This window comes from Habropoda laboriosa, unplaced genomic scaffold (genome assembly GCF_001263275.1).
Source record: "Habropoda laboriosa isolate 0110345459 unplaced genomic scaffold, ASM126327v1 scaffold92, whole genome shotgun sequence".
Taxonomy (NCBI): domain Eukaryota; kingdom Metazoa; phylum Arthropoda; class Insecta; order Hymenoptera; family Apidae; genus Habropoda; species Habropoda laboriosa.
Window position 1 is genome coordinate 1,194,437 of NW_017100268.1, and position 16,329 is coordinate 1,210,765.

The following is a 16,329-nucleotide window of genomic DNA, read 5'->3' on the forward strand; positions in this document are numbered from 1 at the left end:
TACAACGCGAATTAGTTGTAAACCCCCGGCGAGGAGGAGAGCCGATCCACCACCGAGCGTTGAACGGCGACGATTGTAATTTATCAAATCGTCCGTTGGCGCCCACACTTCAATCAATACGAATCTTCAACACGGGTCCGTGAACTCGCCTCGTATCTATTTGTCTGTCTGTTCGTGGCAACGGACGAAACACGCTCCTCCTCGTGCGTTGCCCGAACAGTGTTGGAGAGTTACAGGCGAGTTTAATCTCTGCTTTACGGATAGTGGATCGTTGGATCTGTATTCGTTTCTGGACGATAGCGATCTATACCGACGATTGATAAGCGTTCCCTTGCTGATTTAGAGTTTGGCGAAGAAGTAACTCAGTATTTCCAGTAATTAGAGAATTAAGTTTCGCAACGGTTGGAGATCGTCGAGTGGATACTGAGGGAGAGAGGTACTTCACGTGGAAAATATTAATTAAAAATATTGTTAAATTACATTTTATCTAAATTTGTTTTTGCTTTTCATTTAAAAGTAGGTGAAGTGTTATTGGAAGAAGTTTAGTGTAATCTTTTTTAACGTTTTGTAAAATTGCAGTTGATTACAATTTTGAGAAGTAGGAATTAATTATTATTATTAATTCTTTGATATTGGTGAATAAAGAAATTGGCTAGTAATAATACAATAATACGATAAAGAAATAAAATGAGAATTTTATACATTTACCTGTAATTTAGTAGTTGAAAGAAAAAATGCTAGACAGGTGAGGGGAAATGTAAGGACATTTCCTCTGAAATGAAATACACTCAACTCGAAGGAGCGTTCATTTTGATGGTAATTACGATCGATATAACTTAATCTGTTTAATAAGGTAATTATCGTATAACAGCTTTCACGCGCCGTTACTTTTTATACTTGCTATGAGACCTATTACCCCTTTCACATTCAACGATTTTTCGCCTCGTTTAATCGACGTACATAACACGGAACACGATCGTTATATCCGTTTATCAATCGAAATATTCGAACAAACCAAGTGACAATTGTAACAGACAAAACCTACATAAAAAATCCAACCAAATTTCGAAAAAAAAAAAAAAATAAATAAAAGCGTGTAGGCATGTGTGAAACCGACACCTGTTCTCTCTTTCTCCCGTTCGGTTCGCGCTTTCTTCAAACGGTACGAGATCGCGTGAAATAATTTTGAACGGTAATAGGCAGGCTAATGGACGTTTGCGTAATTCCCCGTACACGTCCAACCCTCTTTACCGCCGCGGTGGCGACGTACTACGTACGGACGGGGCTTTGTACACCTACACGCAAGCGTGGAGCGCGTCCGCGTGGAAAACTCTCGAGGCAAGAGGCAAGTGTGTTCACCTTAAGGCCTTTAGTCGAGCGCCGCCGCACGCGCCGTAAACATCATGTGTACGTCGTGTCGCGGACCTCGCCGCCTGATACCCCTTCCGCGCCTCGATTATCTCGCCTAATCCTCTTTGCATCGATCATCGATACGCCGACGAACATTTACCGGCGGCTTCTAATCCCCTCCCTCCCTCACCTCCACGATTCGGTGATTTCCCCGGCGATAAATCAAGTTTCCGACGTGGCTAATCTAATTTACCGCGAGTTCTTCGACGAGAAAATCGTGCGCGAGTGTGTCGATTCGACGGTGTTTAACCTCGCCGAGTCTTCGGTGAATTTCGCGAAGAAACGAGGATCGAGGGCTGTTTATAAACAGTTATTCTCAGTCACCTAGAGTGTGTTGACAGTGTTCCTTGGTCTGCGTAGTACGAGTGGATTTATTCTCGTCTCCTGTCGTGAGAATAATGGTATTCATGGAAGATCGATGCTGATTTGATCTAAGAATTAAAGAGGACCGCGCGATGCCGAAGATGCTCGCGAGTTTCGGAAGCAACGAGAGTATACTAGGTTACCTGGCGAACAAAGGTACGTCGATTTTGGTTGGAATTCGGAGATCGTTGGATCGAGGAACGCTTGAAGTTGTGTACGGATAATACGGCATCGCGAGAAAGCATATAGAAAGTAGGCTCGTTGGTGCTTGAGGAACGAATTCTATCCGGGCCTCTCGAGATCGCTTTCATTGTGATAAGGGTGTTTCCTTGCCGCTTCTTTCGCGCGGTGGCTATCGAACGACCGTGTTTCCTCGGTGCATCGTTTTCAACGCATCGCTGCCGTTAGTCGTTCGGCCTTTCCATCCACAGGGATTATCGCGATCGTTTTGCGGAGAGTGTACGTGAATTGTTAAAGTGGCTTTTTGTTCGAATTAGCGGGTTCGTTTTGTAGAGGAAGTAAACTGGTGGAGCTGTTAGGTGAGCTGTGCGAGCTTGGCTTAGCAGAGCTCTGTCTCGTTGAAAGTGTATCTAGATGGAATAATTCGTTGGACGAATTTGTTGCAAGTATTCGACGTTTATTTACAGGTGTTGCCGAAGATATTCGGACACTGTAATATAGTAAGTGACGTGGTGCGTTAAATTGACAACACGTAATCCTAAGGTACAGTGAACAGTGTTTCATAACGAGAAAGCATCGATTCAATTCTTCTGCAATTAATCGAAATATTATACATCACTGGAAAGGCGAGCTTATGCAGTGTTTAAATATTTTTAGGAGTAACCGCAAAATTTTCCTTTGCAGCAACGCCACAACCTGATACTACAACGATCGGCCGGGTCAAAAATGACCCATTACCCACTTTCCAAAGGAGAACCTTTATGAAACTAAACTGCGATTGAAAAATTAAATTCGTATCGACAGAAATAGAAGCATGCACGCAGAAAACGAAGTCGGAAAGTTGCAAACGATAATATCAACATCGAACATTCGCTTCTTTTGGAAAGTTGCCAACGGGTCCATTTTGACCCGTCCAGTGCTCCCACTGTTAAATACCCCGATTTATCACTAATCCTCAGGCATACCTCGTCGATCAACTATTTACATTCAGACTCTTCTACAAGGAACACAGTCATTCACATTTAAACCAGCTATAGAAAAACAATTCGAAGAAATTCTAAGCAAAGTCTCGAATCTAGGAAAACACTCAATTATTCCATGAACTTCCAAGCTTATTTATCATTGATCAATAAGAATTCTTTAGTTATCGAAAGTCAACAAACGCTCGCCGTACGATCGTGGCTGGGTCGACAATAATAATTCTTGTCTGTTATTCAACGACCAGTGTGTGTGTGTGTGTGTATGTTTGCGCGTGACTACAGACTATAAAGTCGCCTCGGTGCGTATACACATTGAATGGAAGACGTGTTCGCCCCCCGGACTCTCTAAAAATTTTATAGTTTCCTCGTCCCTGCGCGAGGAGGCTATGAGAGGAACGTGTCGTATCGTCGAGGAGGATCGTGGCGCGAACGTGGTTGGGTATTAACGCGACTCGAAAACTCACGTGCTTCTCTCCGTGTCGGTTGTGAATGCTTCTGGGAATACAAATTTGACGTTTCTCCTGGCGTTTCACGGGGAAACGCCGTGGAACGGTGGCGGGGCCGGCTCGTATGGCTAACGGTAATCCATGGCGTATTCGCGAGTTACGAGACACCCGTTCGCAGCGTTATTTCATCGGTTGTAAACGTGGAAAGTGCATCGCGTACCGTACACGCTCGTCACGATTTCGTTTTCGTTCGAAACGAGCATTTGCCGCGCTCGTCGGATCGGTTGTACCAGTCCTGAACCTCCGTTAGCCTTTCCAAGCTTTTTCTACCAATTCTTCTACCATTCCTCCTCTTTTTCTTTCACACGTTAGATAACGCGCGTTTCTTTTACTAACGAATGAACGTTAATGCAACCGAGAGTTTTCTACCGTTTTGGTTGTGTTTCTTTGCTAAATTGACAGAGGACTTAATTGATCATAGGATAAGAATTAGGTATCTGTGATTCTGTTTGGCAATTTTTAATTTGACTATGTTGAGATTATCACAGTTTTCAAGTTCATTTTTCAATTTTTTTCTCAATCAGTATTTAAGGAGTAGAAATGATTTATTGTAATTTTCATGAGATAGAATCATTTTATTATTGTACGTAGAGCACTGTATTTTACAGAGACATATTGATAATTGATAGAATAAGAATTGCCCATGATTCTATCTGGAAATTTTTTATTTGACTATGTTCAGATTGTCACAGTTTTCGAGTTAATTTTGTGTGGATTGTAATTTACTACTTTTTTCTTAATTAATATTTAAGGAGTGGAAATGATTTATTGTAATTTTGATGAGATAGAATTAGTAAATCATTTTATTATTGTACGTGGAGCAGTGTATTTTATAGAGACGTATTATGACAAATTGCCAGATTTCATTGACAGGATAAGAATTCTCTACGATTCTATTTGGCAAGTTTTATTTAGATTAATGTTCCTTGCGTGATTGTAATTGTTTCTTTATTAACGGAAATTTAAAGAAGAGGAACGATTTGTAACAATTTTAACGAGGCAACATATATCGAAGTGGTAAATAATCTTTTTTATTGTTACATATAAGCCACGTATGTGGGACAGCGTTGAATTAATAATGTATAACAGGCTTATTGTGCCACCCCTATTTCGCTGATGGCTTTCAAGCACGCAATTTGATATATTCCCGGCTAAAATTTCGTATGCTTAGTTGGACGAATCTGAAATTACTAGTAACGTGATGATTGATACCGTGTTATGTTTCTGAACACGTTTGTGCATTTGTAATGATTTAGTGTTCCGTTACTGCATTCTTTAACTGACAATTCTATCCTGTTGCATATGCACACACGCACACATTTCTCTACGATGACTGTGAAAAGGTAGTAAAATGTTGGGTGAACATTGCTAATTTGCACGTAAGTGCTTTATTGTCTGAACGGACAGGAACAGGAGTTTAACGATGCTCGTTTACGGAAACGTCAATGAGTAATTCTAGAACTACTTTCGTTTAAACTTGCTCGGTGTACGTTCAAGCAAGACCCAATGATTCCGTTACAAAATGCTAAGAAACGTAATTACATCCTTTTACAATAATGATAAATTCTGATAAACTGTCCACAACAGTTAAAGGAACTTCGATGAAACTAAATTCTTTCATAAAAATGATAAATTCGACAGTAAAAGGAACTTCAACGATAAAAGAGTAACGAGAATTTTGAAGCTTTCACTGGCTGGATTGTGCTTGAATTGTTAATCAAAGCTTCCAAATTTCCTGTCCAAAAAACACCGATAAACTCTGAACTCTCGTTTTCCCCATCTCTTCTCTGCAGAGAAACATGACAGAACCACGAAACTTCGTAAATCACTGTAAAAATAATCACAAATTATACGGTATAAAAATTACAAGAACCTATTAAGAGTCTTTCATATTTAAACTGCGAAATTTTCAGTCCACCCTCGTACAACTGATTGCATTTCATTTTCACTCGTAAATGTGACACTTGTCCTCGGTGAAACGCCGTCAAAAACTATCTCGTAAGAACAATTCAGATTCACTTGCTTCCTGTATTCGCTTAAACCAGCTCGAACAAGATTACCAGCGAAGCGTTATCGCGGACAGCGCAAGAAGCATCGTGCGAGTAGCTTTCCAGCGGAGTTTCCCCGCCTGGCATAAGTACGTTTCGCAGAACTTCCGCTCTCATTGTTATCGTTGGTCAACGGTTCTGCCGCACAGAAAGCACCGATTCTCGCATGATCGACGAAGTTGAGCTCAACCACGATTAGAGCTCATTGTTAAGTAGACGACTGTTCGGGAACTTTATGAATGGTTGGTCTTTGACTAACAATTGGTGATTAGTGGAGGTACGTTCTTGGGTATAGTCGGCGTAGAGAATTTGGCTGCGCGAAGTCGTCTCCCTCAACGTTGCAATTCTACCTCGTGCATGGTGGAGCTTCTATTGTATTTAATTATTTCACTTGTGTGCTTCTTCTTGCAGAGTGTTAGGGAAAAGGTACGTTAGAAGAAAATGTGCCGAAAATGGATTTTGGGGCTCTTCAACCCTTTCGCTGCGGCAGACTTTAATTAACACGAGTGGCACTCGCTTTTGTTCTGAACGTGTCAAAGTTTAAATTTTGTATCATTGACAAATTAAATTTTAAATTTGCCTTGTTGAGTTAAAATTGATGAGGATAAAATTAAGGTGAAAGTACGACTAAAGGCGCCACTCTCTAGTCTGAAGTACAACTTTACTTTTGAGACTTTTTACTAATGTGTATGTACTCTCATTTAACTATTTATCACGTACATACTAATATTTTTTAAACGAAGATCAAAGCCGACTAGAACGAAATTCTACAAAATTGGAGATAATTTCAACGTTACCATAACATCGAATTTTTCAAAATTTTCCTAGCATTAGACGCTTCGACCAATTTTCCTCAGATTCCGGCTAGAGAGTCTAGGAAAAGCTGAATGTGAGAAAAAGTATCTAAATTCTGAAGGGTGGTAAATTCCCCTTTATCTTCTAACATATCGAGCGTTATTCGACGCGATAGTTTGTCGTATCTTTGTCCTGTGAAAAGTTGGCGTCAGCAGGCTGGAAATGCGAGCCACGGACGAGAATCCGATTGATAAAGTTAGAGCCTGAGTTTCTTGGGTTTCCTCTTCACCGTCGTCGACGCAGAGATCCGCGTGCATTCGCGTAGCTGGACAATTCAGAGCGAGATACCGTCGCATTCCACGTCGACTTCGTCATTCGTTCGTTGGCAACCTTTGATGGTGTCTCTGAATCCTGATACTCTCTGACCAGTAAATGGATTCGCCTTTTGTTCGAGAGAATGGAGAAGGCTCTGGTTGATCGAGATATTGTCAGAAAAGTGATATCCTTTGGGGTAGAGACACGATATCGACGGTGTACGATTTGATCGATTACATTTCTTTATCCACGTTTATTATTTATTTTCGTCCGAGATATTCCTTAACTTAGAATAGAATATTAAAGAAAAATTTGAATTTTTTCATTCTCAAATTATCATTCTTATCACACAGATACGCAGGAGTGAAATGTAGTTTGCGTAGCGTGCTAATAAATTTCGTTTCCATAGAAATTTTTATCGAATTTCTTTCCTCCGAGATTTATTTATTAATCCGGAGATATTGTTGTTTACTCAAGTTTGAGTAAACGAACGAGGAAATTTGTGATTTTGTTTATAACGAAGCATTGTTAATTGTGTTTTTGAAGAAGTTGGCTTGTAGATTCGTGCAAGAATGGTACGTAATGTTCTAACATCGTATTATCACAGTTTCTTCACTTGTTTATCTTTCAGCTCGATTAGCTCACGTGACACCTCATGATCCGAAATTAGTAGCGATCTTGACACTAATTCACAAGTAATTGATCACCTCGATAAGCCGTGCTGGACAGATCTTATGTGCCAGTGTACAGTTTTTCTTTTTTAGGATATAACGTGTGTTACGTGTACACTTGAGCGAATGCGTAGAAAGGACTTGGCATAGTGAGTGTGCCTACACACGTGCCCTTAGTTGCACTCGTGAGTCTTGTCATGGAATGCTTAGCTCACGCCTTCGCGCAATTCGTAAGAATTTCATTCTGAACTGCTACTCTCTAATTGCGATTCGTATTGCGAAAAGAGGACAATTCTCGATAAGCAGAGCTTTCCTCGTGATGGAATAATCACAGCTGAATTTCAATGCGTTCACTGAAGAATGAAAATCGAAGTAATTTGTATTTGAGTGCTTTTTGGAAATTTTAAATATTCAATCCATAACTAAAGGAAAACTTGGAAGCCTTAAAATTTTAAGTATTCAATCCGTAACTAAAGGAAAACTTGAAAGCTTTAAAATTTTAATTATTCAATTCGTAAATTTTAAGTATTCAATCCATAACTAAAGGAAGAATTGAAAGTTTTTAAATTTTAAGTATTCAATCCGTAACTAAAGGAAAATGCAAACTTTTAAAATTTTAAGTATTCAATCTGTAACTAAAGGAAGAATTGAAAGCTTTAAAATTTTAAGTATTCAATCCATAACTAAAGGAAGAATTGAAAGTTTTAAAATTTTAAGTATTCAATCCGTAACTAAAGGAAAATGCAAACTTTTAAAATTTTAAATATTCAATCCGTAACTAAAGGAAGAATTGAAAGTTTTAAAATTTTAAGTATTCAATCCGTAACTAAAGGAAAACTTGGAAGCCTTAAAATTTTAAGTATTCAATCCGTAACTAAAGGAAAACTTGAAAGCTTTAAAATTTTAAGTATTCAATCCGTAACTAAAGGAAGAATTGAAAGCTTTAAAATTTTAAGTATTCAATCCGTAACTAAAGGAAGAATTGAAAGTTTTTAAATTTTAAGTATTCAATCCATAACTAAAGGAAGAATTGAAAGTTTTTAAATTTTAAGTATTCTATCCATAACGAAAGGAAAAAGGGACACTTTTTAAACGTTAAATATCGAACCCATGACGAAAGAAAGAAGTGAAACGTTTGAAATTAAAAATGCGACGACCATTTAGCAGGCTGTGCCGTATAGCTATTGCATAATGCATTTTAAACAATTTTCTCCAACGAGATCGGCTGATCCGCGTAGTCTTACCGGGCAGAGGCTAATTTTCTTAATTATCTTAACGAAGTCGATATTATCACGTGCGGGTAACGATCCATGTTAATTATTACACTACACGGAGGAGCGTGTTCAGGCTTATACCTTCGATTTCGTATGTGATGCTTCCTGGAAGATGGTTGCAACAAGGGTTGCAGGAAAATGATCTCCAACGCGGAAACGTTTAAAGTTAGAACGAACTTATGTTCTTGTACAGTTGTAGAGAATACAGTGTTCTTCTTTCTTTTCCTTGCCGTGAAATTAAATGCTGTTTAATTCTGTCGCTTGAGAAATTCTATGCGTTATTCTTGATAATTGGTATCGTTAGGGAGACAGATTTCAAGCAGAACAAATGTAATAAAATTTATTAAAATTATCCATGTATAAGGCAGTAAAATAAATAAAAAATAGAAATAATAGTTACATATTTTAGAAAATAAAAATAAAGCTCAGAACCACGAGTGTTGCTTTCTCGAATAATTGAGTAAATTCAAGAGAAATTCCATCGAACTTGATAATTTCAATAATCACAGTTTACAATGAAACACCGAATACAACGCAGCTCCAGTAAATTGAGTTGTATCTCAGTGTCACAAGTGTTGCTTTTTCAAAGTACTAAGAGAACACGCTACTCGTGAGACCTCCATAGAAATTCCATCGAACTCTCGATAATCACAGTAATTACAACTTGCAACAAAACTTCGAATACAACGTAGCTCCTGCAAACGAAATTGCACCTCGATATCATAAGTGTTGCTCTATCGAAGAATTAAGAGTTCGCTGGCAGTGAAAATTCCATCGAAATTAATAATTACAATAATTAGAGCTTAACGGAAGACACATTTCGACTTTGTTCCTCGCCGCTCTCCCTAGAATGCGAAAAGTTTGTTTATTCGACGTGCTGCACGAATTCTCCCCCGAGAAATTGGAAAAAAGAAGAATTAAAAAACAGCCATCGACCAGTTTTGCAGGCAAACGATCTACGGTGGCAATTAAAACCGTTGGTTTCTTCGTCAGCCAAGGACTTTCGCCTCGGTTGCACGAGGTCAGGTACACGAGAGTTGCGGCCCGAGGCCTCGTTTCACATTCGAGGAACACGAGCGAGAACGTGCGGTTACCAGATGACCGTACAATCGTGCGGGCAATTAGCGCGGAACTGGTTTCATCGTCGGATCGTTCATAATTCGTGTCGACCATTACCAGTTTCCCAGCGATCGTAATCGGTACGAACACGATCCTTCTTTTAACGTCCGCGAAAAGTTGGGCGTTCTCCTCCACGTGAGATATTCACTTTTACCCTCGGCAGATGCTGCTGCCGCTGTTCGTTTCTCGTCGAGTTTCTCGTCTTTCTGTTTTTCCCCCCTCTTGCCGCAGGATTAATCGATTTTGCCCTTCGCGTTGCAGATTCTCAGGATGTCGATCTGGATGCCATACTCGGCGAGCTGTGCGCTCTGGAGCGCCGCTGCGACGGTGACATCGCTGCTACACCTGCGTCGGACACGCAGAGACAGGGTCGACCTAACAGCACCAGGATCACGGCTGGAGACAATACCGACATCAGCAAGAATGAAGGAGGTGAGTTTGTTTTGTCGAGTTTGAAGGAACGAGCGTGGAAATTTATTGTTTTGTCGTTGTCGTTTGTTTGTTTTTTTTTTCGTAATCGAATTGGGGGAGTTAACCCTTTCGTTGTTTATTGAAATAAGGAAATTTTGAAATGGTGCAGTTTTTGGTAACTTGATTTGGAGGTGATTTGTTGAACGAGGAAATTTATTATTTTATCGTTGTAATTTTTTTCTGTAATCGAATACAGAGTAGTTACGTTGCCTAGTTAACCCTTTCGTTGTTTAGTGAAATAAGGAAATGTTAAAATGGTCCAATTTTTGGTAACTTAATTCTTTGTGGAATCGAGAGTGATTAAATACCTAGTTAACCGTTTTGGTGTTCGCTAAAATAGGGAAATAAAATGGTCCAGTTTTTCACAACTTAATTTAGTCACATTTGTAATAAGAATAAGGAAACCATATATTAGGTCGTTCCATAAGTTCGTGCCGAGAACGAAAAATAATTTAAGGAAAATTCAAGGAAATACTACAGCGACGACATAATGGTATTACTAAAAAAATAGAAAAAAGTTGTGGAACGAGAAGGCGCTTACGTTTTTTTTTTTGTCAAATGTAAAGGTTCGTTGGAAACATCGATCTGAATTTTTAAATTCGGCACGAACTTATGGGATGACCTAATATTTTGCAATACTGTCGAAATATTTTGATAAGTAGGTACTTACATCGTCCTAAACATCGTCCTACGAAAGGGTTGAATGATTTCATCGATAGATGAAATATTCCACGTTTAAATATCAATTACTCTAAATATTCGAGGTAGAAAATTACATACAAATATCAATTTTTTAAGTATTACGATATAATTGTCTTTATAATATTTTGCAATACTGTCGAAATATTTTGATAAGTAGGTACTTGCATCGTCCTAAACATCGTCCTACGAAAGGGTTGAATGATTTCATCGATAGATGAAATATTCCACGTTTAAATATTAATTACTCTAAATATTCGAGGTAGAAAATTACATACAAATATCAATTTTTTAAGTATTACGATATAATTGTCTTTTATATGTTGAAAATTCTATTATATCCTTCGATCTATGAGAAATTCGATGTGTCAGTTATGTCCTATACTGTAACAACAATATGGATTTTCTGTAATCCGAGATTGACGAAGACGAAAACCCGTCAAATTTAGCTACTTCAGAGGATACAATTACACGTAGGTCTCAAGATACAAAATTTGTCTTGTATAATTGGATGCTGTTCAATATTGCTTTCTATACTATCTCACTTAAAGCACACTAGTCAAATATGTTTAGGCGAGATAAACTAAACTAGTTACTGCCCAGGTTGTAATTGCGAAGCTGTTTGTTCTTGTATAATAGCTCCTGCTCTGGATAACATTTGTCAAATATTTGTTTCAGCTATGCGCACCGACAGTCCCGACAATGACAGCGCATTCTCGGACACGGTGTCGATGTTGTCCAGCGAGAGTTCCGCGAGCAGCAGCGGTTCCGGGCACAAACCACCTCAGACCGCCATGCACACAGGCCCTCAGCAACAGTCTCACCAACTTATGGGTGAGCTGCAATTTTTTTACTTAATTACAATAATGATAACAATGGAAAAATTCGAGGTGTTTTAAATTTTGATCTTTCAGTCTTTAAATTTGGATCTTCCAGCCTTTAAATTTTGATCTGCCAGTCTTTAAATTCTGATCTTTCAGTCTTTAAATTTGGATCTTCCAGCCTTTAAATTTGGATCTTCCAGTGTTTAAATTTGGATCTTCCAGCCTTTAAATTTTGATCTTTCAGTCTTTAAATTTGGATCTTCCAGTGTTTAAATTTTGATAATTCAGTCTTTAAATTTCGATCTTTCAGTCTTTAAATTTCGATCTTCCACTTTTTACACGGTAATCAGTCCGAATACAGCCTTTCCCCCGAAATTAATTCATTCACGAGCTATCAATGTTAATTTCGTAATTATTTTACGTTTTATCTATTTCTAAGAGGCGTATTGAACGATGTACAGAATACTCGTAGATTAGATATAGAAATTATAGGTGAATATTGAGGTCAAAACTGTCGTAAAAATGAAAAATCTTATATTTGATCTGCAACTACTAACAGACGAAAGTTTCAAGATTATTCTTGTAAACTATCAATTTTATTACCGACACCAAATATTTTCCTTTCATTTGTCACAAATACACTTTTCTAATTTATCGAAAGTAACAAACACGGGGATTGCAATGCACTTAAAAATAAAAAAATAAAAAACACACAAATCCTACGTTAACGCTTATCTATTTCCCCCCCGTTAAGACACTGCCAGCAAAGTTAAGGCAGAGAAAATCCTCTTGGCTCTGGAGAAGATGCGCGAGGCGAACATTCAGAAACTCTTCATCAAAGCGTTCACATTGGACGGCAGTGGCAAAAGCTTGCTCGTAGACGAGGGAATGAGCGTAGCTCACGTGTGCAGGCTTCTCGCCGATAAAAATCACGTGCCAATGGATCCAAAGTGGGCGGTAGTCGAGCATTTGCCAGATCTTTTCATGGGTGAACATCTTTTCCCTATTACATACGTCGTTGAAAGATCTTCAACGAATCGCAGATGTTTTACTTTCCCTCTCGTGTAACGTCGATTTTCAGAGAGGGTGTACGAGGATCACGAGTTGCTGGTAGAAAATCTTTTGCTGTGGACCAGAGACTCGAAGAACAAGCTGCTTTTCGTCGAGAGGCCAGAGAAAACTCAGCTATTTTTCACACCGGAAAGATTCCTCCTGGGTCCGTCTGATAGGAATAGCGGCGAATACGACGATCATTCGCGTAATATTCTCCTGGAGGAATTCTTCTCTAGCAGCAACGTCGGTGTACCAGAGGTAATTAGCCTTTTCATATCACACTTTTCATTAATTCGCGAAATTATACTAAAAACATTCTAAAAGAAACGGATAGTGTTCTGAGGAAATGTACGAATAAAAGAGGCAAGGAAGCGAAACGAATAATAGAAGCATACTTAACACGATCAGGACGGTGTGACTCACCGATGGATCATCGAGTGATTCTCTTATTTACCTACGTGATCCACCGGAGGTTCGCCACATTATTTCACGATATTCCGTGAAAAGATTAGAAAATGAAGAACGAATTGTTAACGATACTAAATACTTGGGTAAAATCGAATCATCCGGTCGTGAGAAACGTAGCAAACGTCTTGAACGTGTTAGAGTATGTCGAACCTTCAATTTTGACTCCAGTTCAGTCGCTGTACGTATTGAATTATGTGAACGGTGTAGGTCGAGGGACCGCTGTATCTGAAATCTGATAGCAAGAAGGGTTGGAAGAGGTACCACTTCATTCTCCGAGCATCCGGCCTCTACTACTGGCCAAAGGAAAAGGCTCGTACTGCGCGCGACCTGGTTTGTCTGGCTACGTTCGACGTGAATCAAATCTACTACGGCATCGGTTGGAAGAAGAAGTACAAAGCACCGACAGATTTCTGTTTCGCCGTGAAGCATCCTAGGCTGCAGCAGCCAAAGTCCACGAAGTATATTAAATTCCTTTGCGCGGAGGATAACGCGTCCTTGGAACGATGGATGGTCGGAATAAGGGTGGCCAAGTACGGGAGACAGTTGATGGAGAACTACAGGACTCTGGTTGACGAGCTTGCACAAGAGGATCTCGATATGCTGGCACACGCAAGGTCCTGTTCAGTTAGCTCGATCGCTGTGCCGGCTCAGAATCAGACCCAGTACAACACGACCAACGACAACGCTCGCCAGTTCACAGAGAATTCCAGGCACAACGTGGACGTGGCTAATACCAGACAGTACGACGGCCAGAGGCAAAGTTACAATTCCGAGCAACGACAGAGTTACAACAACGACGGCAGGCTGAGCAGAGCCAGCAGCTCGAGTTCCAGCGGATGTTTGTCCGATGGAGCACCAAGCAGTTGCGAGGTAATTACGAGAATTTAGGATTTGATGGGGGTCATCTAGGTGCTGTTGGACGGTGGTGTTTTATCGGCTTGCTCTTCTATCATAGGTAGCGTTCGAGTGTGGCGAGTTTCCAACGGGCACGATAAAGAGGAAGCCCTCGATGAACCCGAAATTGCCCCTCACATCGATCACGAGGCAGTTGAAAGAAGTTGGCGAGACAGTTCGCGACGAGCCTGACTCTTGTCCAAGTCCAACGAGTTCGGGATCGGGAACGTTGACCAGAAGGCACAGTCGTAGAAGGAGCGGCACCGATTCGGATGGATCTGGAACGTTGAAGAGACATCATCGATCTGGTAACGCGACTCCCGTCAGTCCTATTCCTCCTGGCACACCGGTTAGAGAAAGGGCAAGTCCTATGGGGTACAACAGAACGGAGATTCAGGAATCGAAGACGCCTACCAGTCCGATACCATCGTGTATGGTGAGTTTTTGTTGTAACAGTATTCCCTTATTTTGGTAATGTAACATGTATGCGATTGAAACAATTTTTTTACTCGATACATTTTCTTCATAGATGGATTCGATTACTTCGTTACCACCGCCGCCGTCACCGTCAAGAGTCGCAGAAGAAACAGAATCCGACAACGAGCCACTTCCTCCGCCTCCACCGGAGATGTTCCGGTCAAATCTCTCCTTGGATTCTCTGCCACCGCCCCCAGCACCTGGTGAACTGCCAGTGTGCAACACTCCAGAACTCACCGGTTCTTCGTTGAGTCTAGCGTCACTTCCGCCACCTCCGAGTCCTCTGGTTGGCGAAACGGGAACGATTCGACGCGCAAGGCCCAAACAGTCGACTCCGACGAATTCCGTGACTCCTGAGAGCACGCCAACGCACACGCCGTCGAGGCCGTCGAACAATCAACAGATGTACTCGAGCGCGAGCAATGCAACGATGCAGAACAGCCAGAATTATAATTCGAACGCGCAGAATTCGCTCCACGCGAATAACATCGGAAATCCGGTGCCCTCTCCGCATAGTTCCTATCCAGGATCCAGCGCGAGCACGCCAACGTACGCTCCAAGTTCGCCAAACTTCGCCTCACCTCCGCCATTCGTTCCTCCGCCGGCGTACGGCTCTCAGCAGCAGCACAACAGCAGTTCCAGCTTGACGAGACAAAACTCGAAGGCCGAATCGATATACGGAAGCCACCAACCGATCCACCAGCACAACACAATTCAACCAATCAGGCCAAACCCGAATATGGACACCGTACGACGAAGTGCCATGAAGCAAGGCTCGGGCCATTACGCGGCTCCGCCTTATCTAGCAGAATTGAAGGCTGCTTCCAGTCCCCAGCCACAGCGTAGGGTGACCATTCAAGAACCACCAACGTCGCCGAAATCGAAGACTGGAACCGGTAAGAAGATCACGTTCAATCTTCCGGCCTCAGAGGAAACCCATGCCACCGAGAAGATCGGACAGTACGAGGCTCACGTCACCCAAGAAGCTTGCCGCGTCCGATCAGGCGCCTCCTGGTGATTTCTTGAAGGATCTCCAGCGAGTGATGAGGAAGAAATGGCAAGTGGCGCAGAAATGCAAGTTAGATTCGACCACGACCCCGCACGAAGTGCTCGGTTTCCGTGATCCACCACCTGCCGTGGCTGACTACAGGGAAACCAACGTGTCGAATTGGGTGCAGGAACATTACGGGGCCGATAATCTGTACGAGAACGTCTACGCGACAGATCCTCACGCTCCTGTGGAGTACGCTTCCAGTCCAGCTCGGCAAACCACTGTCAGGTTCGCCGATGATAATCGTAGCATCAGTATCGTGAACGCCATCGCTAACAAAAGAAGGCCACCTCCACCACCGCCGAAAAGGGCAGAGACCACACATCTGACCACCACCAGGGCGATGCACTGACAATAGCAGATACTTCAACCCCATCCCGAAAGGCGATGGTTTTGCTGTTTATGCAGCTGGTGGAAGGACTAAGAGAGAGAGGGCGAGAAGAATTCGCTTTGTTCTCTGTGATTCATTCGGTCGCCGTTTCGAGGTCCTAATGCCTGAGTGTGCACACGTTCAGCGTCCTCTGTGTTTGTCGAGCACGGAACGAGGGAAGTGGAGAACGAAAGATCGACGATTATCCTCGAAGAAGAGATGAAGTTCGGCTTTGTGTTGTTTATCGCCAGAGAGATCTATATATCTGTATGAAATCTGTTTGGCCGGATATCGTTCCTGGCTGACCGGAAATTGAACCAGCCAGCCGCGATCAACCGCGTTCTAGGATAATCGATGTACG

At 41.3% G+C, this 16,329-nt stretch overlaps 1 protein-coding gene across 1 annotated transcript in view; it reads left to right on the top strand.

The window, feature by feature from the left end:
* Positions 1 to 16,026, top strand: part of LOC108573484 (amyloid beta A4 precursor protein-binding family B member 1-interacting protein-like) — a 96,606-nt gene extending 80,580 nt beyond the window's left edge. Inside the window, 8 exon segments of the mRNA XM_017935943.1 lie at positions 9,923 to 10,093; positions 11,510 to 11,665; positions 12,410 to 12,643; positions 12,737 to 12,966; positions 13,384 to 14,046; positions 14,132 to 14,506; positions 14,600 to 15,468; positions 15,470 to 16,026. Coding sequence (XP_017791432.1) covers positions 9,923 to 10,093; positions 11,510 to 11,665; positions 12,410 to 12,643; positions 12,737 to 12,966; positions 13,384 to 14,046; positions 14,132 to 14,506; positions 14,600 to 15,468; positions 15,470 to 15,950 — 3,179 coding nt within the window. The 3' untranslated portion in view covers positions 15,951 to 16,026.
* Positions 16,027 to 16,329: the final 303 nt, after the last annotated feature.